The 22,853-nt window shown below is 42.6% G+C and overlaps 1 protein-coding gene across 2 annotated transcripts in view; it reads left to right on the top strand.

Moving 5' to 3' along the window:
* The first annotated feature begins 2,012 nt into the window (after positions 1 to 2,012).
* The window catches only part of CLDN10 (claudin 10), a 67,037-nt gene continuing 46,196 nt past the window's right edge, over positions 2,013 to 22,853 (top strand). Inside the window, exon 1 of one of the 2 annotated variants that reach the window (XM_048933235.1) lies at positions 2,013 to 2,112. In XM_048933235.1, the coding sequence (XP_048789192.1) occupies positions 2,028 to 2,112 (85 nt within the window). In that variant the 5' untranslated portion in view covers positions 2,013 to 2,027. Of the gene's footprint in view, positions 2,113 to 7,133; positions 7,517 to 22,853 lie in introns of those variants that run through there. The other variant, XM_048933234.1, reaches the window with a different exon arrangement.

Below are 22,853 nucleotides of genomic sequence, written 5' to 3'. Positions count from 1 at the left end.
AGTCAGGTGTGTGTGTCATGGGCAACGGACTGCCTGGATGTGTTTTTAATTAGCAGCAAAGGTGGAATTAAGAAAAGAGCTGCAGCCACTGGCTATAAGTCCAACTGGGTGGCAAGCTATTTACATACCAGCAAACCAAGAGCTGTGCCTCTGGCTGATGACACATGCTCTCCACATGATCTGTTTGGAGATGTGAGGCAGATGTGTGTAGTCACCTTACTGCTCCTGGACAGCTTGCTAGGCAGAAATATTCAGAAAGGCTGTCTGAACAGTGCTATTTTGTCTTCGGTTTTATACTTTAGGCTCTGGACAGGATTATCTGCCATCAACCATGGCTTGGCCTAATACATTGCTACCTGAAAAGTGAAGAGGCATGGGAATTTTGGGGTACTGCAATAGACTTTTCTTTGAAAGAATGATTGGAGACCATCCAGACCTGAAAGCTAATTCATGTGTGTGGTGTGAACCACTAGGTCTGGGCTTTTCAGCAGACTAAACAGTACTGCAAGATTCAAAATGGAAAAATAGAATATATAACCCCATGAGTCCTTTCCTGAAAAGGAAATGGTCTGAGACAAACATGGCTGGAGTAAGAATCCAGTACTTTGGGCTGTTCCCAGAAGAAATACTGGGCTCTTTTGCAAGACAAATCTACCAAAATGCTGGTAGATTTGACCCAAAAACCTTGGGTCAAGTGATGAAGAGTTGTATCTTGCATGACTTGGACTTGGAATGTCAGCAGGGACAAGAAAATATCTTAATAGCCCTATTGTAGAGAATTTCTCAGTGACATAAATGAGTTAAACTACCAAATTCTGCTTTCAGAATCATATGAGCAAGTCATAGGAATTGATGCCTAAGTGTGTATGCATAGTTCTTTGTTCTGCACATCAGCTTTAGCAGAAACCACCTAGCTGTTGTTGGAGAAGTGGTATTAAAGGGCCTTATGTGAATAGGAGAGGTTGGTGTTTTATGTCATGTTCAGTATCTGTTACTGCAGATAAAATAACTATCTGTTCTTGTGAGCAGATATGTTTCTCCTGCCTTCAGGCAAAGAATGACTAACAGCATTGCAAAAGTCCCTGGAGCAGCACCTGCCCAATGAATGTAGTCATTCAGAAGAGAGGTTGGTTCCCTGCCACACCACAATGGGAAGCAGCCTGGGTGGAGGCATCCTCGTGAGAGAGGTGTGGATGGGAACCGGTGAAGGAAGGGAACAGCATTTTTTTTCCTTCTTGCCTGTGTGAAGCGATAGTATCCCAGAGGCCTGGTACCACCGCAGGCTGGCAGGCAGAAGAGATGAGTGTGCTCCATTCCTTATGAGCTAGGCTGATGGAGAGAGTTTTGAGGTCTGATTGAGTGTTGTACTCTAAAGAGCTATGTTATCAGCTGGAATATTGTGGAGGCACGAAAATATTTTCTGATCTGCAAAACACAGTACTAGCTGTAGTCCTTCATCAACTCATTTGCATTATAATTTTTATATCATTACTTTATGCCAAAGTATCTTATGCAATTTTGATATGCAAATTTGACACAGTTGGACCTCATCTTCGAAATTTACACTACTGTTTCATGCATATTCTTACCATTATATTTTTGTAGCTTTCCTGTTCTGTGCCTGTAACTCAATCATGTGGCACAGCATTCAGAAAAGAATGATTTCCATATACTTTCAAATGCACTCATTCGAAGTTAGTAAAAATCAGATAATGTGAATTATGCGTTGACAGGATTGCCCATTAGTCAGCTCCACTGTAATTTTGGCCACAAACAGACAGAGATTTAGATAATGTCTTCTCAGGGCATGGATTCCCACAGCAGGTAGGTGGCAGGGCAGGGCCTAGCAGTCAGTCCCACTGCCCCAGCTGGGAGCCAGGCAGATGGGGAGCCATAGTCCGTGGTGACAGTGACCTGGGTCAGACAAAGCCTTGGTGGGCAGGTCCGTGGGATGGGCCAAGTCTGAGGTCAAGCCAGGAATCAAGCCAGCAGGTCAGGGACAGGGTCCATATCCAGACCAATGGTCCATGGCCCAGCACAGGCTGGGCTGCAAGGTGATGGGAGCAGGAGCGCAAGCAGGGACTGTCCTCTTTCCCAGTATCTTCCTTCTTTGTGAGTACTGCAATCATTTCACTTTGTATCTGCTGTTTCTCAAAGCACCGAGCTCTGGTCCACCGAACCCTGAAGCTTGTTCACATGCAATCCTACTGCTTCCAGTAATGCTACCAGCACACTGTAGCACAGTGGTTCTAACAGTGGCTTCATTTGGTGAATTCACTCTATTTAAACATGATGTCTTCACTGAGCACCTAATTATATCAACGCCTGTTCAGAAGATCTCAGAAAAGCACAGTTAGCTTTATTTCATCCTGGCTCGCAGCACTGATCCAACATATGGCTTGTCCTACAATTTCAAATTTGCTGCATTTTAGTGTTTTGCATTTCTTGTAGTTTTATCTAGATACAACCATTTCGACTTTCTGCTACTCACTGCAAGTCTAGACAGTATGCCAACAGTAACAATGTACTTAATTACAGTAAATATTATTAACCTAAATAAGTTTGCTGATGTCCAGTGCTAACCACATAAATCAAAAAGTGTAAAGCAAGAGTGACCGACTGCCCTATTGCCCAACTCATCTGCTATTCTTAATGTCCAAGTAAGGAGAATGATGAAGAAACAAGGTTAATCCTGTGCATTTTTATTCTTCCATCAAAAATTCCCCCATTTGTGTTTGCAATCCCACACATTCCTGGGCAAATACTCAAAAAGTAATAATATTACATGAATAAGTAGTTAGCTTATAAAAAAACTAACATAAAATGCTTACAAATGTTGTAAAGCATAGCTTGTATTTTCTATATCGAATACATGCGTATACTGATATGCACATGCATGTATATTCTTATACACACATAAACCTAACTGATATAAAGTGTAAATCCTGAACCAGGCTGCCCTCTGTGCCTGTATATCTTCAAAATCTTTTTCCTAGTGATGAGAATATGAGGCTTCTCTTTCCATACTGTATCAATACAACATCTGCACTATGAATAATAGGATTATACTACAAAATATAATACCAATACTGTAATTGTATTATTGTATTGTCTCTGCAATGCTCAATAAAAAACAAGGAATTTGGAATAAGACTCTGAGGTAACCTCCTCTAGCTGTGTAGGTCACCCACCACCTTTGGAATAAAAGGTGGGCAGCAAACACCTCACCCTACAATTACTTCATCCTGCTGTAACTGCATGTGGTCCTTTTGCTAGAGAGGTGTGAAATTGCCAGTTCCTATAGTGTTTGCATTTCCAGTGATTTCATTGCCCCTTGAAGCTCCTCTATAGTTTTCTTCCATCCAGCTTTGGCCATCTACTCTGTCTACCTAGTTTCTAGGAGGCATTTATCTGGAAGGAACAGCAGGAATTGGAACCTACTGGAATGCAGCCTTCCTACTTGCAACATAATCTCTTACTTCACTGCCAGTTCTCAGGAACCTATTTTGTGTTTGTGCTATTAGCCCAATCATATTTTCACACAACTTAGCCCTTCCCTGTACTGATGTCTTCAGGCCTTTTGATTACTTCACCATATTAGACACTGCTTTTACTTCTTCAGCTTCTGCAGAAGTCATGAGTCACAAATTTGTCCCTGTAAATCTTTGTTTTACTGCTTGTCCAACTTTTTCACAGTTGTTTAGGCCTATCATAACCCCTTCTACAGTGCCCAGGATCAGCTTGTGTTGCCTACCTGTGCTGCAGAGGGGTGGATTGCTTCAGCATTACTGGTTACTTATCTAGCATGCCCTCCCTGTGTTACCTGAACTGTCTCATTTGAAGTGCTCTCCTTTTGCTTATCCAATGTCTGGAACAAATTGCATGTAGTTCTTTTGTTGATTTTACCATAGCTATCCTCACAGCTAATTTGGTTTAGCAAAGTGTGTATGTCTTCATGGGGAAACCATATGTTGTCACCACTCGTATCTGTATCAGCCAACATATCAGCTTTGGGAAATCTTTACTCCTCTAGCGATCAGATTACAACACTTAACATAGGCATCATAAACTGGATGCTACAGTTTACCATTGTTAACGTCTTTGCCCTGATTTTTGAGCTCCAGTAGACGGTTTCATATGCAACGCATGCCATTAAAATGGACATTCTGGAACAGCATACTTTGTACAAAGCAGTTGTGTACATAGGCACATAATTTCCAGCATGTGAATATTTGCACTGTATTCCCAGTGCTTTACTTAATTTCTTCATATACCAAAAAGAGTACTGGTAGCTGTTACAAATCTTGCTGTCATGCAAGATATCTGCAAAGGTATCAACCCTGTTTAAAATCTGGGATTGGACTGATTTCCAAAGGGAGTATCTGTAGTAACAGTAGTATCACACAATAGAGCTGTATATGTCACACAATCAGGTAGTGTCTTCTGTGGAGTTTTTGAAAAATGGTTCAAGGAAGGCCTGTAGCAGTGCTTTCCCTTTTCCAGCTTTATACTTAAACACTCATTAAACTATCATCTGTTTTCCAACTGTTGTCTGTTCAGTAACAAAGAAAAGAAGTTCTTCTTGTAATGAAAAACACCATTAACAGGTTAACTTTCAACTTTTTCTTGAACTTCTTAAATGACTGATTAACTTGCTTCCTGACAGTTTATAGAAGAAATGAGGGTTGTAAACAGGACTGCTTACTTCTTTCTTATCACTTAAGTATCTGTTTAATTTATTCATCACTCACACAATAACTGCCCAGAAACATTGCTTGGTGAAAGTGTGTCTAACCATGAATTCCGCAGAGTCATCCACCAAATGAGAATTGGGAGAAAGGCCAAGAAACCACAAAGTCCTCCTCAGGTCTGAAAAACATAGTCCAGATACAGTTCCAGTGGTGCCTATGACTCGTGCAGGCACTTTGTAAGTGGTCTTGAGTGTCCCATGAACGCAGCACTCGTGTCTGAATGTGTACCAGAATGGGCCTTCGTGTATGCAAGAGTGAGAAGGGAAAAGTGCTTAGGATATTGCATCAGTTGGCTAGAAACAGAAATGTAAAGCCCCTTCCTATCTAGATTCTGGTTTGAAACAGAGAGATGTCAGAGAGGAGGCACCATTGCCTGTGGTTCATGTCATGAAGAAGAAACTATGGAACCTTAGTGGCTCGTCACACACCGCAGTGATAAGGCACACTGCTGTGCATTACAAAAGGCAGAGTTGGGAGGGATAGGGCAGCATTGGCATTCAGCCACCTTCAGTTTCTGAGCCCAAACAAGCCAGCATCAGCCAGGAGAGCACTCAGGAAAAGTTCTGTCCTGAATTCAGTTGCAAATCCACGTTGGTAATTTGTGAGAACTCAGCCAGGACCATTGTCACTGAGCTGATCTGAAAAAATGGGTATTAGTTCTCTGGAATCTGCACCAAAAGTGGGCCATTATCTGTGTTCTCCTCTTGTGAAAAGATATACAAAGGATTATGTCTGAAGTCATTGTATATGAAGATTAACTCTTGGTGTAAGTCAAATATATTACTGAATTATTTAACAGCAAGGGAAAAAATGATTGTTATCTTTCTAATATAGTCCCCATCATTAAAACTATCTGCTATATTGTTACACTACACTATAGCAAAACTGCTTTCCACCTCTCTGAAGCTGGCCATGTTAATAAAAATTTGCACCTGATCTATTTGCACCTGATGTATGGGATCATGTGTCACCAAAGGGCACAAGGTAAGGGCAAGAGAGCAGATTTATGCTCCTTCATCAGAAAAAAGGCCAAGAGGACCAGAGCATGAAGATGGTTGTGAATAAAACTGGAAGACAGCATCTCAAAAGTCTGAAGGACAGATATGTCTACAAAACAGACATAGGCCACACCTCGAGTACTGTGTTCAGTTTTGGGCCCCTCAATGCAAGAAAGTCATTGAGGGCCCTGGAGCATGTTCAGAGAAGGGCAATGAAGCTGTGAGAGGTCTGGAGCACAAACTCTTACGAGGAGTGGCTGAGGGAACGGGGATTGATTAGTCTGGAGAAGAGGAATTTCAGGGTGATGCTCTCTACAACTATCTGAAAGGAGATTGTGGCAAGGTGGAGGTTGGCCACTTCTCCCAGGTCACTAGGGATAGAACTAGAGGGAATGGCCTCAAGTTTCTCCAGGGGAGATTCAGGTGGACATTAGGAAACACTTCTCTGAAAGAGTGGCCAGATGCTGGAACGGGCTGCCCAGGAAGGTGGTGGAGTCACCGACTCTGGAGGTGGTCAATTAACGTTCAGATGGTTGCCCTGAGGGACATGGCTTAGTGGGAAATACTGGTGACAGTTGAATGGTTGGACTGGATGATCTTGGAGGTCTTTTCCAACCTTGATGATTCTATGATTCTATGAAACCATGTGCAGTTCCCACACAAGTAATGAGAGTTTACTCAGGAACTGGATGAAAAACTACTTCTGTGTGGTGCTGTACCTTATTGCTCTGCTGAGAATCAATGCCTACTACCTTAAGGATGACATTTTATTAAATCAGTGATATTCTCTAAGAATTCTGCATGGCATGAAGCTGCAGGAGCTCAGTCAGCAGTAAGATGTTTCTGCACCATATTCATCACGCAGGTCATATGTATCGTAAGAAGCAGCAAATTGACCAGAGAAGAAATCTTGATGGTGGCTACATGAAGTTATTCTCCTCACTACTACAGTTGAGGGACCAGCTGCTATTTCTTTTCTTGCTTTAAATTTGTCACTCCATATCACATTCACAGACACAGCCTCCAAGATATTACTGTCTTACGGCTGTCTGTATGATGGCTGGCTATGGGTGAATTAATTTCACAGCCTTTTAAGAATGCATTTTTCAACTGTTGTGTGTTTCTTCTAAAGTGTTATGGTAATCTGTTAAATAGCACTGTACAGTTTGGACTCTGGACTTCTTTTGCTAGATGTGATGTTTTTAGGTTTCCAATTAACTAAAAATTAAGCATTAACTGGAATAATGAAATCGAAAAAAAAAACGATGAAAAGATTTTAATTATTTTTTACAATTAGAAATCAGTAAGTACCAGTAATTAGCTCCCATAAAGTTGTACCTTGTCTTTCATTCTAAACATTTGCAATGCCCGTGGCCTTTCTTAAATCACTCAAGCATGACAAATTCTTTCAGCCACATTAACTTTCTGTAGCAAGAAGAACTGAGCTTGTTCAAGTATAATTTGCTTATGTTATGCCTTTTTCTTACTCACATGACTAAAGCACTTTTTTCTCCACACAGTGGCATTACCCAGTCCTTGGGTTACGGAGAAACATGCTAGGAATACAGATTATAGCTTTTATATTTTCTTTTTGTGGGTTAGCAGCCACGATTGCTGCTACTGCATCGAACGAGTGGAAAGTCACAAGCCGAGCATCATCTGTTATCACTGCAACCTGGGTTTTCCAGGGTCTGTGGATGAACTGTGCAGGCAACGCGCTGGGTGCTTTTCACTGCAGACCTCACCTTACTATCCTCAAAGTGGAAGGTAAGTAGAATTTAACTGCAACATACACAGGGTTGGGTTTTTTTTCTTTTTTTTTTTTCAGGATGGGAGCCTGAGGAGAGAGATTATTTCAGCTTGTGCAAGAGATCATGATTAAAGCACTGCTATAGTGCTTGCTGGATGGGGTGAAGAGGAAAGACAGCAAGATCTATGACAGCAATCAGTGCTTTTTTGGTATACAAGGAAACTAGGTAGAAAAGCGCTACATCCACAAATACTATGCAAATACTCACATGCAGAAAACTAAGTGCATGTGTATATACTTGCTGTATCACAGGCTAATATTTTAACTTTAGAGATCAAAGGTGTATTATTCCCATTTTAATGGTAAGCGTTGTATTTGAAGCCATCTATCAGAGCACGAAAGCAAATGGGGGTCTTCATACCTTAAATCAGGAAAGGGTTTCCTCAGGGGCAGGGGCTCACTGAAAGTCTACAGCACAACAAGTTTTCTGTATAAAGCAGTGTGTGAAGAGACTTGTTTTCTGTTTGTTGAGCCTTGAGACTGTAGGTAAGGTGGTGGTCTCAGTGAAACCGCGTAACTTCTGAGGGCAGGGGCAGACGTACTGCTCTTTCCTGGATATGAGCGGTGTAAGAGCAAGATGGGGTCAGGCTAGGGTAGGAAAAATGTGTCAAGACACAGGTGTTTTAGGGAAAGAGAACAGAAATCCAGCCGAAATAGAATCAGTCATGCAATGCTTTTATGAGACCAGCAAGAAGCATGGTTATGAAGCGGGCGCAGGCAGCAGCTGATACAAAATGCACGGCTGCTTGGTTGTTCCCATATGGTGTAAGCAGGGCTGTGCACACACGTCCCCACACCTGGAAACACAGGGATGCTACAGACCCATGCATTGCCTTCCCCATCCGCCACATCAGACTGCATGCTGGGGCCTACAGATCAACCCTTACACGTACAGACGATTTTGAGATTTTGTGCAGGTTGCCATCCCTGCTCAACACCATCACAAGTGACATGCAGGGGATCTGAATGGGTGAGGTGATTTGCACTGCTTTTATAGAATGCCGACAATCAGAAATGAATTAACAAGCATTAAAACTCAATCCTACTTTGCTTTAAATGTGAATGTTATCCTTTTTGCAAATAACAATTTACACATTATTTTTGTTGAGATTTAAATAAAAAGAAACAGCAGATTCTTCTCAAGCACACATAATCAAATTTGTTTAAAGCACTTTAGTAACTACAAACTTCCATTATTCCTCTTACAATTCATATAAAAGCTGATTTCAGAATTATCAGCTGTAATCCATTTGCCACTTACACTTTGTATTCTTACTGTTATTATTTAGATCACAGGCAGACTGAAATTCGAATAAACAAACTGCACATCAGTATGTGAATATCTTTTAAATAAATACTTAGGCATCTGAGTAAGATTTTGTTCATTTGCTCCTTAGAATAACGTAGACAAGAAACCTACAACAAATTAAAGTTGTGTGCTCTTGTTAAAACAGGAGGGTGGCAAACTTCTAGACTGACATTTAAGAAGTCTAATTTTAAACTGCAGGCAGCAGCACAGGGTAGTGTTACACGTAGCTTAAGCACTACTGAGAAAGAGAGAGGCATTTTGTTTGTTTGGAAAATCTGCTAAACATAAACTCCTGCTAATCCAAGGAAATCAAGAGTTCAGCAGGGAAAGAGCTCTCCACTCTCACTCTGTTCTTCATTGTAAAACACTAAAATGTTTATGTAAAAGACCATCAATTCACCATCGTTATTGGCTTATTGACTTCGGGAGAGCTGGTAAAATAACTTGTACCACTGCACTTTTATGATTTTATGGAGTCTGGTTGCAATTTGTCCTCCAGCCAAAGACAACTTTGTTACACAAGCTCCTCGTTGCATTCCAGTCTATCCTCAGGTTCCCCCACAGAAAGTAATACCAGTAAATAACAGAAGTCACTTCTACTCCAAAGCAGATTCATTTGATCATAAAAGTTTTTATTGCACTTTTCAGGATCTCTTACAGCAGAGGCTTCCATACAGTCTCTATCAAGTTTTAAGATGTTTATTTTTCTCCATATTGAAATCACAGCAAACAAACAATGAAAAGAAACAGATTTCAGTGATCTTTCTTTGAGCAGCACTATCACGCTGTCATTGGCAGTATGTGGGTATATACCAGAACTGACTTGCTATGCTGATAGGAGCAAAGGCATGAACATAGCCTGTGCAACCCAGACTACCTGCTACCCTATCTCCCCCTAACTCAGTGCTTCAAAGGCAATAGTCGTCTCTCCTCTTCATGCTGATCGTGCTGAATTCCTGCAATCTCCAAATTTTTCAGATTTGTCCCCTCTCCTATGACACTTCCACAGTCAATCAAGGCAGCTGCTAGACTTCTTCAAATAATGAGTTCAGCATTTGGCACTCTCACCCTATGGCACGGACTCCTCTGCACTCTGGTTTTCCCTGTCATGAGTTTCTGGAGGTGTACCAGAAAGCAGTAGAAATGTGCTTTCCTCACCCTTTGCTTGATCAGATCTTTCACTGGCATTTCTTAGTCTTGTCAGTGCCTGTCTGAGTGCAGTGAAGTAGTGCAAGTAGAGCTATCCCAAATGGCAGCAGAACCAAAAGGAGGATGCCATGCATCAGATGTAGCACTGAGGAACGTGGATAGTGGGCATGGTGGTGTTGGGTCAATGGCTCGACTTGATGATCTTAGTGGTCTTTTCCTCCCTTAATGATTTGAAGATTCAGAGCTGCCATTTCATGATGCTGCAGTAAAGCTGAAAACAGGAAGGAAGCTGCAAAAGGACAACCAACTACTATTTACTGCATGCAGGCCTGAGGCCCCCGGTACACAATTCTGTGATTCTATGACATGGAGCTCTTGGAGCGGGTCCAGAGAAGGGCCACTAAGATGATCAGAGGGCTGGAGCACCTCTCCTATGAAGAAAGGTTGAGGGAACTGGGCTTGTTTAGCTTGGAGAAGAGAAGGCTCCAGGAAGACCTCATTGTGGCCTTCCAGTACTTGAAGGGAGCACGTGAATAGGAAGTGGAACAGCTGTTTACGAGGGTGGATAGTGACAGAAGAAGGGGGAATGGTCTTAAACTGAGACTAGGAAGTTTAGGTTAGATATTAGGAGGAAGTTTTTCACACAGAGGGTGGTGACACACTGGAACAGGTTGCCCAAGGAGGCTGTGGATGCCCCATCCCTGGAGGCATTGAAGGCCAGGCTGGGTGTGGCTCTGGGCAGCCTGGTCTGGTGGTTAGCGACCTGCGCATAGCAGGGGGGTTGAAACTGGATGATCATTGTGGTCCTTTTCAACCCAGGCCATTCTATGATTCTGTGATTCCATTGCAGCCCAAAGCAGCCGTGCTCAGCCGGACGCCATCCAGACGTGGAGAGCAACGCCGGTGGCGCTGCTGCGGGGTGACCCGGGGCGAGGCTGGGTCCGGAGCCCCCCACGCGCTGGGCTCCCAGCTGCCCGCTCTCCATGGTGCTGCAGGCGCGGCCCAGGGCAGAGCCGGCCGTGCCCAGGGGCGGCAGCGCCTCCGCCGGCGGGTGTTGCGATCTGCGGGGTTCCCTCTGTAGCCGTGAAGGCAGTGCTGCTCAGGCTCCGCTTTCCCTGTGGAGCGGCCAAGGGAGGAGCAGTGAAGCTTGCCGCCGAGTGGTGGCAACGCGGTATAGGATGACAGAATTATAGAATCATTGAGGTTGGAAAAGACCTGTAAGACAATCTAGTCCAACCGTCAACCCATTCCCACCATACCCGATAACGATGTCCCTCAGTGCCACATCTACACAGTTAAGGAACAGCTCCAGGGACGGTGACTCCACCACCTCTCTGGGCAGCTTGTGCCAGTACCTCACCACTCTTTCAGAGAAGAAATTTTTCTTAATATCCGACCTGAACCTCCCATGGTGCAACTTCAGAGCCCATACCTCATGAAGTGTGCTTTTGGGAGGGGAGATCAGAAGAGAGGGAATACACTAGGATCAGTAGCTCAAATTTGGGAATAGGGACCATGAGACATGATGTTTATGGCTTAATCCCCAAGCATTCTCCACTTCTCAGTAGGCAGAAAGGTCAGCATTTCGACTGATGGAAATGCTGGTTCCAGCACAGAGTTTTGTTTATCCAGAACAATCAGGTTTTTAATCTTGGTAATGAAAGGCTACTAATTCTGACATTAGATTACTCGTTCTTCTCGCCACTCAACTGAGACAGCTTGAATGCATGTTTAGTCCCTAGAGAAAGCTCTAGAGATCCTCAGATGTAGTAACAACGTACAGCAAAGTTTTGGTGTTATCTGTAACATATCACTGCCCTACTTTTGAAAGAGAAAGAAGAAAGTACATTAAATAGTTCAGCCTGGGTAGGAGATAGTTTGAGAAATAATGAGTCTTGGTAGGGTGGCTTCAAATAAGGCAAAAAATTCATTTGTAGGGCCATTCATGAAGAGGAGCCATGTTTGATATAACAACCCCTTACACAGTGTGTGTGAACTGAAGAAGGCTAACTCCCTCTATCCAAGACATTTGCACTCAGGGATCTCCAGCAGCAGTTTTACTGTAGATCCAGAGCAAGATTCAGGGATTCCTTGTGGCAGAGTGTTGCTGAAGAAGCATCTAGAGCCCAGGAGTCCTCAAGAGCAAGAACAACTCTGTGAAACCTGGATTTTTTTAATCTCAGAGCTGAGGCATTGCAGGTTAGAGATTTTGGAGTGGTTCTGAATCCTGCTGTCAAATTTTGTTTTCTAGCCTTTTGTTTCCAAGATTTTAATCCATAAGCTCTGAAAATTCATTAATCTAAACCACAATGAATCACTGCTTGCTGTGATTTACTATGAACACGCTCTGGACCTGGCCGGTTTGTTGAAGCAGAATAGTTCAGCACTGTGGGAGGACTGGAAAAAGGTGTGCCTACTGGGAGGATGTATGACCACAAAGATATAAAAGATAAACAAATGGGGTCCAAGAACTGCAGGGCCAGACTGCCCTACGGCCTGATGGAAAACATGGAGGTGGAGGCTCTGACAGTCAGTTGCCAGTTACGGGGGGGAGCAACTGACCCATAAGTTACAAAGAACAGATTCTGATACTGCCTTAAAATCTGCAGGATTCTAGGAAAAGGTAAGGCATTACAGAGCAGCTCTCTTTTTTAGTTCTTTACAACTGGAAGTTTGTCAGCATTTCTGCAATTCTGTTTTTATGCTATGACCATCCTGCCTTCCCATTTCTGTAAATGAGAAGATGTTAAGATGCTGAGCATCTTTCTCACTTTTGTCAAGATCAAAAAGTAGTGCTGCCTGTGCTTCTCTTCACTAATCCTCACTCTAATGATTTTGCTTGGGACAATCCCAAACGTGTGGTCTTTATTTGCAGAAAGTTGGTGAGGAAGTCTGGAAAGTGCTGGCAGTTGCCAACATGTTTTCCACGCAGCTGGTGCAGGGATGAGAATGCAAAGATTGTTACTGGGGCATTAATAACAACGCTCTTTCATCTTCGCTAGAAAAGATTGTAATCTCTGGTTTGCTTTTAGTTTTCTTTGATTACTCCTACGGAGCAGCAGAGAGTGTACTGCAAAATGAATAGGTCTCTGCAGTAATTGGTATTGAGCCAATGCCTTAAAATACTTCTGTTCAAACAAGTTTTCTACCCTGGTCTGCCTTGTGAGCACTGAGGTGGGTGCAGGAAGCTTTCCTGTTGCATGCACTGAGGAGCCCAGAGCTAATATACTTCTAAATTTTCGGTAGTAAGACCTTCATTCAAAGTCATGGAGATAAAATCCATTTCATTTTTGAAAATCACTGCAGTGGGAGAGAAGAGGAAACCCGGCAAAAATAGCCATGCCAGATGGATGGGAGAGAGAAGAAGACAAGTGCAAACCCTTACAGCTTATCCTTTTGGCATTCACATTTAAGATTTAAAATCTTCAGCCTTCTAGTATATCTGACATTTCCAAAGGGTAGTGGGAAAGGGAGGAAAGAGGCTGAATGAATGGTTTGTGAGTAGGCATGTGAGAATGAGCGTAGTCAACTGCTACAGGAGCAGGAAAAAAATCTATGTGCATAAAAAACTCCACTGTGGAAACTGTGGACCAGGATGGGCAGGTGTGAGTGAAATGCCATTTTTGACAGAGAAAATAATTCTCTACACAAACAAGACAGATAACTATTATATATAGAATAACATAGATGTTATTCTATCTTTAGACTGTCCAGAGCCCACATGCACTGAGTCCTGCAGTGTCTAGTTATCCTTGTAAATCTTCTCTGGAGTGGATGCTGTGGCGCTCACTTGTGGCTTGGAGGCTGGTCAGAGTATTCTTTAGGCACTGTCATAGAAGATGTTACACGCTTCCCTCATAAGAGAGAAGCAGCAATATATTTTATTGCTATAAGATAGTGATTTAACAAAGTCACCAGGCTTAGAATGGACCCAATGGCCAACATTTTACATCTAAAGGATGATACCGCCAATTGATCCTTTATATCACTCAGTACCTTACAGCCTGTTAGCAAACTATTAGTAGATCAGAAATCTCAGCCTTGCAAGAAGTTTCAAGAAGTTCACTATTAGTCACTTACCGAGTGTCTGCCACAGGTAAGGAATCCCTCAGCCTTGAGGAGCAACCCTGAGAGGTGTCCCTGCTCAAAGACAGACGCTGGTATGCAGCCCTCAGCCATGCAAGGGGAGCTGAGCAGGCTCTGTACTGTCCCCTATTTATGGACTACGGTGATGGACCACTTGTCATTTTTGCATACCAGCTATATTTGGTGGGTGCATGCTATCTGCCCTGAATCCTCTTTGAGTCCAGTTCAGCTATCACCACTGGATGCACCCACCACAGCCATCACTGATGGTCGTCATCGGAGCAGGGTTACAGTAGAAAGGTCAGGCTGGGGGGAGGAGAAGGTGCAGGGGAAGCACACCACCACACTCTACCCCATGACTATAGATCCTCCTTACCGTCACAGAGTCATGGTGCAGTCACCTCTTATCTCTGTACCATTAGTAGTATATTGATAGGCACTTACAGATCCGTGCAGTGTTGCTATTAGTTATGCACTCCTTTGTATCTTTTGGGTGGTTGAAGCTGGGTTATTTGCTTTATAATGTGCCAAAGTTTTATATACAATATGATTATAAGCAATAGGTACACTAACATTAGAGTCAGTACTATCACAGCTGGATGAAGCATGTAATTAAAAATTCCTGTTGCTGTCACTGATCACCCAAGAAGAATTTTCCACCAATTTTGTACTCTTCTCAGTTTTTCCAGAGCATGGTGTGTTTTTTCTGCACCATAATAAATAGTGATCAGGGGCTTTGTCCATTGCTTCAGACATGCTCTAGCAGCTGATACTATCAGGTCATCGTCTTGCAACATTCTCACCAGCATGAGATTTGTTCCAATAGAATCTGGACTCAATGTATCATCAGACTGTAATAAGTATAAGCAGTAACAGGAGCTGAATAATTAAATTTGTATTGTATAATTATAGTCAAGTTACAAATACAAGTATTTGAACTACTTATATCTACAGCCATATTTTCTACATGTATAAAATCACAAAGATTTCTCATACGAGAGTTCCCTCACATCCCTTTCCAATATATTCCTGTGCAGTTTCAGGGCTTTAATCAGAATTATTTGAATATGAGAAACATTATGTTCAGTGTCAAGACAAATATCTCACATTACTGTCACAAATAAATCCTCGTAGTCCCATGCAACATATGCGTTATCATCAACAGTTTGCCATTTGTTTCTGTCTTGTTAGCTTTTTCTTGGCTGTCTTCTGTGTTCTAATGAATATACTCCCACTGAGATATAATCCTAGTGCAATGACTGAGTATATGATATATACCAAAGCATTGCATATGTTAAGACAAAAGCAGTGGCTTTTTTTTTTATCACAGAGAAGACCTCTTAAGACCATTAAGTTCAACCATTAATCTATCATTTCCAAGTCTAGCTCTAGATCATGCACCTAAGCATTATACCAGCCCACCTTTTAAATATCTTCAGGGATAGCAACTCAACTAATTCCCTGAACAAACTGTTCCAATGCTTAACAACCTTTTAAAGGAAGACATTCATCCTAATATCCAACCTGAACCTCCTCTGGTACAACTTGAAACCATTTCTTTGCTTTTCCTAAGACTTATTCTCTTGACCCCTCAGCAGCTTTGTTGCCCTTCTTTGGACACGCTCTAGGACCTCACTGGCATTCTTGCAGTGAGGAGCCCAGAACTGAACACAGTATTTGAGGTGCATCCTCACCAGAGCTGAGTACAGAAAGAACAATCACTTCCCTAGTCTTGCTGGCCACAAAATTTCTGATACAAGCCAGGATGCCACTAGTTTTCTTGGCCACTTTGGCACACTGCTGACTCATGATCAGCCAGCTGCCAACCACTAATCCTAGGTCCTTTTCTTCCAGGCAGCTTTCCAACCACTCATTACCCAGCCTGTAGCATTATTGTTACCCAAGTGCTGGACCCAGCACTAAGGCTTGTTGAATCACATATAGTTGGCCTTGGTCCATTGATCCAGCTGACCCAAATCCCTCTGTAAAGCCTTCCTAAGCTCAAGGAGATCAACAGACCCGCCTGACTTAGTGTCATCTGCAAACTTACTGAAGGTATGTTTAATTCCCTCATCCAGATCCCTGATGAAGATATTAAATAGAACTGGCACCAATACTGAGCCCCGAGGAACAAAACTTATGACTGACCTCCAACTAGATTTAACTACATTCACCACAGATCTTTGGGCCAGCTCAACTTTTAGCCAGAGGAGCGTACATACATCCAAGTTATGAGCAGGCACTTCCTCCAGAATGATGTGGGAAACAGTGTCAAATGTTTTATGAAAGTCTAGGTAGAAAATACCCACAACTTCTTCTTCATTCACTAAGTAACCTAATCATAGGAGATCAAGTTAGTCAGGCAGGACCCACCTTTCATAAACCCATGCTGACTGGTTCTGACTATCTGGTTGTCCTATATGTGCCAGCTGATAGCAGCCAAGATGATCTGCTCCATAGCCTTCTCCAACACTGAAGTCAGACTGATAGTCCTGCAGTTCCTCAAGTCCTCTTTCCAGACCTTCTTGTAGATGGGTGTCACATTTGCTAGCCGCCAGTCAACTGGGACCTTCCTGAACAGTCAGAACTGCTGATAAATTATAGAAAGTGGCTTAGTGAGCACCTCCTCAGTTAATATCCAAATCCATTTATATTTCAGTTCCATTCATGATCTCAGTGGAAAGATTCAAATCTTCCTTACTAAAGTCTATTCCCATACATCCAATAGATCACATGAGGTTAAGACCATGGCCACTCTAAGGCTCTTTGACCACAGATCAAAGCAACATTACTGGTGTTTTGGAATAACAGCTTGAACAACAGCATTTCTGCCTGCCGTACTGGAAGAAAAGTGAGATTGTTTTTTTTTTTTGGGGGGGGGGGGGGGGCAGGAAGAGTCTGAATAAGCAAAATCCATTGTGAACTATTTTTAGTTTTGCACCACTGCTATTGGTAGCTTCCCAGACAAGTGGGACACCAAGTTTAGTTAAGGTCATAGGCATAGCATCAGTGAACAGTAAATTGATCATCACAGGCTGTCTTTGATGTATTTTCTCAACTTGTTTAACTGCTTGGAGTAAAGATAAATGCTCCTTTCCCCATTCAGGTTATTGTTGTTCTATTAATTTAAATGCAGTCAAGCTAAACAAATAAGGTCTCTTTGGATTTACCAGGTCCAGTTTGGAACAGATTATAGTAAATAGCATGTTTGGGACAAGCCCATTTACCTATAATAGGGTCATAGGGACATACTGGTTCCAGTGACTGTTACGTTCTTAATTCTTCAATTAGAATTTTGACTGTCTCCTTATGTTCTGATTCCCAATCTGATATTCAGTTGTCAGATGCTACTTCTTGACTGGTTTCTGAACTGGCTGGACTGGTGAGTGGATGGGGGGTGAGTTCTGGAGATAAGTGGAGTGAGTTCTGTCATTTCTCCCAGTCAGTTACAATTGGATATTGTAGTACGTTGGTAATATTTGAATCAGGAAGTGCAGGGGCTGCACAAACTACATGCATTGCAGCCTCCCTATTTCTGCTGGGCTTGGGATTGATGTGAGCCAAAAGACTACATTCAGCAGGCTCCAGATCCATCTATTCAAAGCATTGAAACCTAAAATATTTTCTTCATGGTCTTTGATTGCAAAACAAATAGCTGATATGCACTTACTGAGTGGGAGCCATAAACTGACCTTGGCAGTTTGGCAAACAGCTCTTGCTCCATTCCCACATATAATGTTAACTTCTTGCCATCTGGGTCTCACACACAACTTCTTGGCATCTTGTTGTGATTAGTATTCAAATTTGTGCTCTTTTATCTATTCAAAATTTCACAAATTATCCTTAAGGACTAACTGGAATAAAAATATAAGTGATAAGTGTCTACTTTCCAGATAGACAAACCCAACTGCCGCCAGACAGTGCTCATTTATTTTGTTTCATGCCATGCAATTCCTTGCTAAGGGGGAGAAAATGTTCACTCGCTTCCCAGGAACTGGTGCCAAAGGAGTCAAAATGCACTCTTTCTCTCCGCTGCTAATTTCTGGAATATTTCAGTTAGACTCAAAATAATGCCAGTGGGCTGACCTCAAGTCACAGTCCTGAGAATACTGCAAGATTTCTCTGTTTTTGAAATTCTGCTTGCAAGGGTTTAGATTTATTTTCTTACAGCTTAGTTTCTGCTCCCTGTTTTACATATCTCACCCTATGATCTCCTTCCCAAGGACTTGCGTTTTGTTTTTCACTAGTGCATCACCCCAGTATATTTCACAGCTGTCATTAACAATGCTGTGCATTAATTCTGCCCACGTAGGAGTCGCCTGAGAGCATAACAAACACTGTCACCTAGTGCTTCATTATCTCTTATGTCTTGTCTTATTCCATCCCATGTCGCAGTTAGATAGGGATTAAGAATTGCCAGGGCTCCCCTAATTAGTGACTCTAACATCACAAAATCTACAGTAACAGACAGTGGGAAACCAAGGGGCTTTTGTTTCTGCGTGGCTTGTCTTCAAGCAGCTTCTATGTTGGCTGTAGAGAGCTCACTTAGAGAACTGATGGGGATTATGGTTCACCTGTTCCCCCAGCCCAATTCACTTCTTGGCTGGTGATAGAACAGGGTATGCTTGCCAGGTTGGGTCCCAAATTTAAGAAAACTTCTGGACCCCAATGGCCATTTGCTTTGTCCCCGCTCAACGCTATTTGTCCCCACCACTTAAGCATGCTTGTAATAAGTATTCAGTTTCAGTTCCACCTGGATTTCTGCTGTATCTTCCTTGCAAATTTTTCAATTGCAATGGGTCCCACAGGATGGTTCATATAGCATGTCACAGAGCATTACCCCAAGGTCCCTCAATTCTTTCTGTTTTAATAGCAGGTCTAGCTTTGTCTTCAGGAAGAAACAAAGGATTGTTTTCCTCTGGCCCACTGTCATCAGGTTCACTCCAGATGTCTCCATCCTGGTTTTCTGGGGATACTGTTGGTTTCCTAATCTGTGCTAAGGGGCTGGAGAGCATGCATTAGAAGGGGGTCCCAAATTGGACATGTGAGATTGGGCAGGTATGGCAGTGGGGTGCCTGATTAGCAACAGGATACTTCTGCTGACATTTCACTATTCAAGCGAAGAAGCCACATCTCCTTTTTGAAGGTATTCAGGATTTAATAATGTTTTAATGACATTATAATCTTTCTAGATTTCACTACTATTTAAAAAACACACATATTCAAAAATAAAATTCAAGCCACATAGCAAAGCATTCAAACCTTCCTTGGTTTCTCTACCGCTAATACACCAGCACAGTATGTCTGCTCCATTGGAAGCTTTCTGTCACAGGAACAAACTGAAAGGCATGAAGGAGACAGAAAAAGAGATATCAAAAAGAACTACTTAGTGGTTAAGCACAAATAACCATCTGAGCAGACATCTACCAGAATCTGTTAGTGTACAGCTGTAGCCAGCTGGCATTTAGCTAGCTGAGATCGCTCAGGAACAAGGATGGTGGCTAAAAGGGAAGGACCTGTAGAGTAAGATGGCCTTGCATCTTCATCCAGTGCACAGGACTGACAGGGGATGAGTGAATATCTTCAGCTGGCCTGAAGAGAAAGATAGAAAGCCAGATTCTTTTCCTATCACTTCAGTGATTCTCTATGGGATACTGGGAGACAGTGTTGCCTGTCCAAATATTAAAGAAATCAACTAAATTTTAAGGCCTTAATTCAGCACAACACATTTTTGCACTCAGGCATGCTCCTGAGAGCCTTTTGTTCATCTCTTATCTTAAATAACTTGTACAGGTCACCGAGATATTTGGCCTTTAATTCTTTTAAAAGAATCTGAAAAAAGCAGAGGCATTGAAGACCACATCCAACACTTTGCTGATATGATCATTTTACAGTTACATTTCTTATTTACTTTGTTAACTTTCCTAAAAAAAAAACATATCTTATTATGGAGGTAATTAGCCAAGCCCTCAAATAAAACATGCCCTCAGTATTTACCTTCTTAAAGACAAAATGTGTGAGTTTAAATTCCACATCTTGAGCTGAGATTTATGTTGTACCCTTGAACAGTTTTCCATGAATTAAGACTTTCATGTGGTAGCTTTTAATAAGGTACACCATCAACCAACTATTTCACTGACCTTATTTTATAATATTATTTTCAGTATTTTCCCTTCTAGCCCTCATTTTCCCAGAAGTTAATTACATAGACTATCAGTATTTCAATGGGGGAAATTACATAGTCTGGCAGTCAAAACAAGAAAAAAAAAAAAGAATATCTGAAGATTCTTACAAAATTTGCTCTCATAGTAATATATATAGTGATTTCTACTGGTTATGCCAGTCTTTATACTTGCCATTATTTTTGTATTTGCGGAGACCAATTGAAATGTGTGGCCGTACCTCTCCAGTTACCAGTCAGCTGCAAAGACATGTCTCAGGCTTACATTCTGCTGCACAGTAAATCTGTTCAGGGCAGTGCACACTTATATTTCCAAAGGAAGTGAGTGCTCAGAAGTTCTAAATTTCTAGCACAGATGGAAATCCGCCAAAATATTCTTGTATTTGGAGACTGCCTTTTCCTTCTTCACAAATGAATTTATAAACAATAACACAGAGTGTCACATAAAAGCCTTTCTATTGACATTTCATCCTGGAAGCAGCAAAAGCAGAAACCAAACCCCATCCACTAAGAAACAGTGAAAGTGACTCACCGGCTGTTACCTCAGTGCAGTCTGTAGTTGGATGACCAGGACAAACAGCCTCTCCAGAGGCATAAACATCTTCTTTGCTGCACACCTACCACAAGCCAAGCAGCTGGCATCCCTCCCCATGCACACATCCCACAGCATGCCGGGCCCTGAGCCAGCCACGCTCTGTTAAAGGCAGATGTGGTTATCTCACAAAGCGATGAGAAGAGGTCATTCAATCCACTAAGTAACAGTTAATGGTATCTGGCTTTTCCATAGCATACTTCTAATGGCAAAGGACCAGTTTACAAAACAGATGATATTAATATACCCCAGCAAAGCCAATGCAGTAGGCCATTTAACTTAATTTACACCGTGTTTCAACATCTTGATGCTGCAAGTAGTTTTGTTTTATTAGGCGGCTAGCTAACAATTTCTTAACACCCTTCCTGGAAACTCAGAAGTTCACATTTCGTTTCATTCACGTTGTTCACATTGCAGAAATTCTGTATTTTAAAGTGTCAGCCTTCAGTAAGCCATAATTGCATGGAGCAGGGCCAAAGGCCCCATAACCCTGCTGGGGACATGCTGCCAGCAACCTGCCAACATCAGCGTTCCCCACAGCACAGCCATTCTGCACGTTCCCTGCTTCCCACAGCCTTCATCTTGTGTTTCTCCCTCAGCCCTCTTCTCCCAAGGTCATCTCCTTTTGTGACCACCATAGGGCTCCTCTGGCGTTTCTGGACAACTGTGGGTCTGACAGCACAGGCTGCAGAGAGGCAGTCACATTACTGCTACGTGGGGAAGGGCAGGAGGGGGACAGGGCTCTGCTGAGGTATCTGAGGAGCAGATCTTTTCAGGAGATACAGAGCCCTTCAAAAGTACAAGCCAGAGGGTCCAAAGGCAAAGAAATAATCAACAGCTGGGAGGGGCTGTATTTGGTATGGTCATAGGAGACGGGTGTAAGAGACACAGGTGGTCAGAATCGTTGTTCTTCCTCACAGGCAGAGGATGCAGGGGGTTTGGCTACACAAGATGGCACATCCATCTCCTCAGCACACATGGAGCAGAATGCTGTCACAAAGCAAAAGGCTGTGCGCATTACAGGACAGGAACAAGCATAAGTATTTCCAGCCAAGGTACTTCATACACTTAGCCTGTTTGCCAAGTGGCTTTGCTGCCTTCTTTAGTTCAGAGAAATGTTGTTGCTCAAAGGAGAAAACAAGTGGGATTGTTTTCCCTCCCTCACCCTTCCTGTCTGCAAAATCAGACATCTTTGGTCTGTAGTTCCTTATAAACAAAAAAAAGGAGCTTTTGTGGAGCCTGTTGATAAGAGAGACTCCACACCACCACGCATCCCACGTATTTTTATTATTATTTTCCTGGTTTGCAATGATATGCAAATATTTGATTTCTTCCTAAAGTCGCTGGCTAGTTGCACCACAGCGTGGGAATTACTGAAACTACTGGGGAGACTAAAGGGAAGGCCCAGGGCAGATAAATTCACAGATTGGTTTTCTTAACTATCTGGCAGGATTTGCACTGCCAGCAAGATCTGAGCGTGCAGTTACATCTCCACACTCCCCCACAGCTCTTTCCTAGGAACAGTTTGCAAGGAGACAAAACACTTGCAGCCAACTGAGCCCAGTGAGGATCAGCTGGGCCAAGAGGCAGGGAGAGAGCTCTCAGCAGAGCAGGTAGGCCACAGCTACCTAAAAATACGTCAGCTTAATGGAGGCAGATCACTAGGAGACTTCAGAAACTAAATGGGTGAGTTACACAGAGACAGAGAGAAAAGCAGTTTTATTAGTAGCTTGGTGTAAAAAAAGAGCAGATCTTCAGTCAGCGTTACTGCAGGATGTCTACCTGCCACAACCAGAACACATACAGTCACTCCCAAAGAAGCACCAGCACGAGCCTCCGTGTGCTCGCAGTCTTTGACTTTGACTTTGTCCTGCACTGCACCTTCACTTCTAGAACATTCTCTCCTCTGGTCTGTTACCAGAGGGGTGTCAAAACACAGCAGAGGAGTTGGCCTAGGCACAGGAGTAAGGCTAGAGG

Source organism: Lagopus muta, chromosome 1 (genome assembly GCF_023343835.1).
Source record: "Lagopus muta isolate bLagMut1 chromosome 1, bLagMut1 primary, whole genome shotgun sequence".
Classification (NCBI taxonomy): Eukaryota; Metazoa; Chordata; class Aves; order Galliformes; family Phasianidae; genus Lagopus; species Lagopus muta.
Note: the sequence above shows the minus strand (reverse complement) of the source record. Positions and strands in the feature narration are given on the sequence as shown.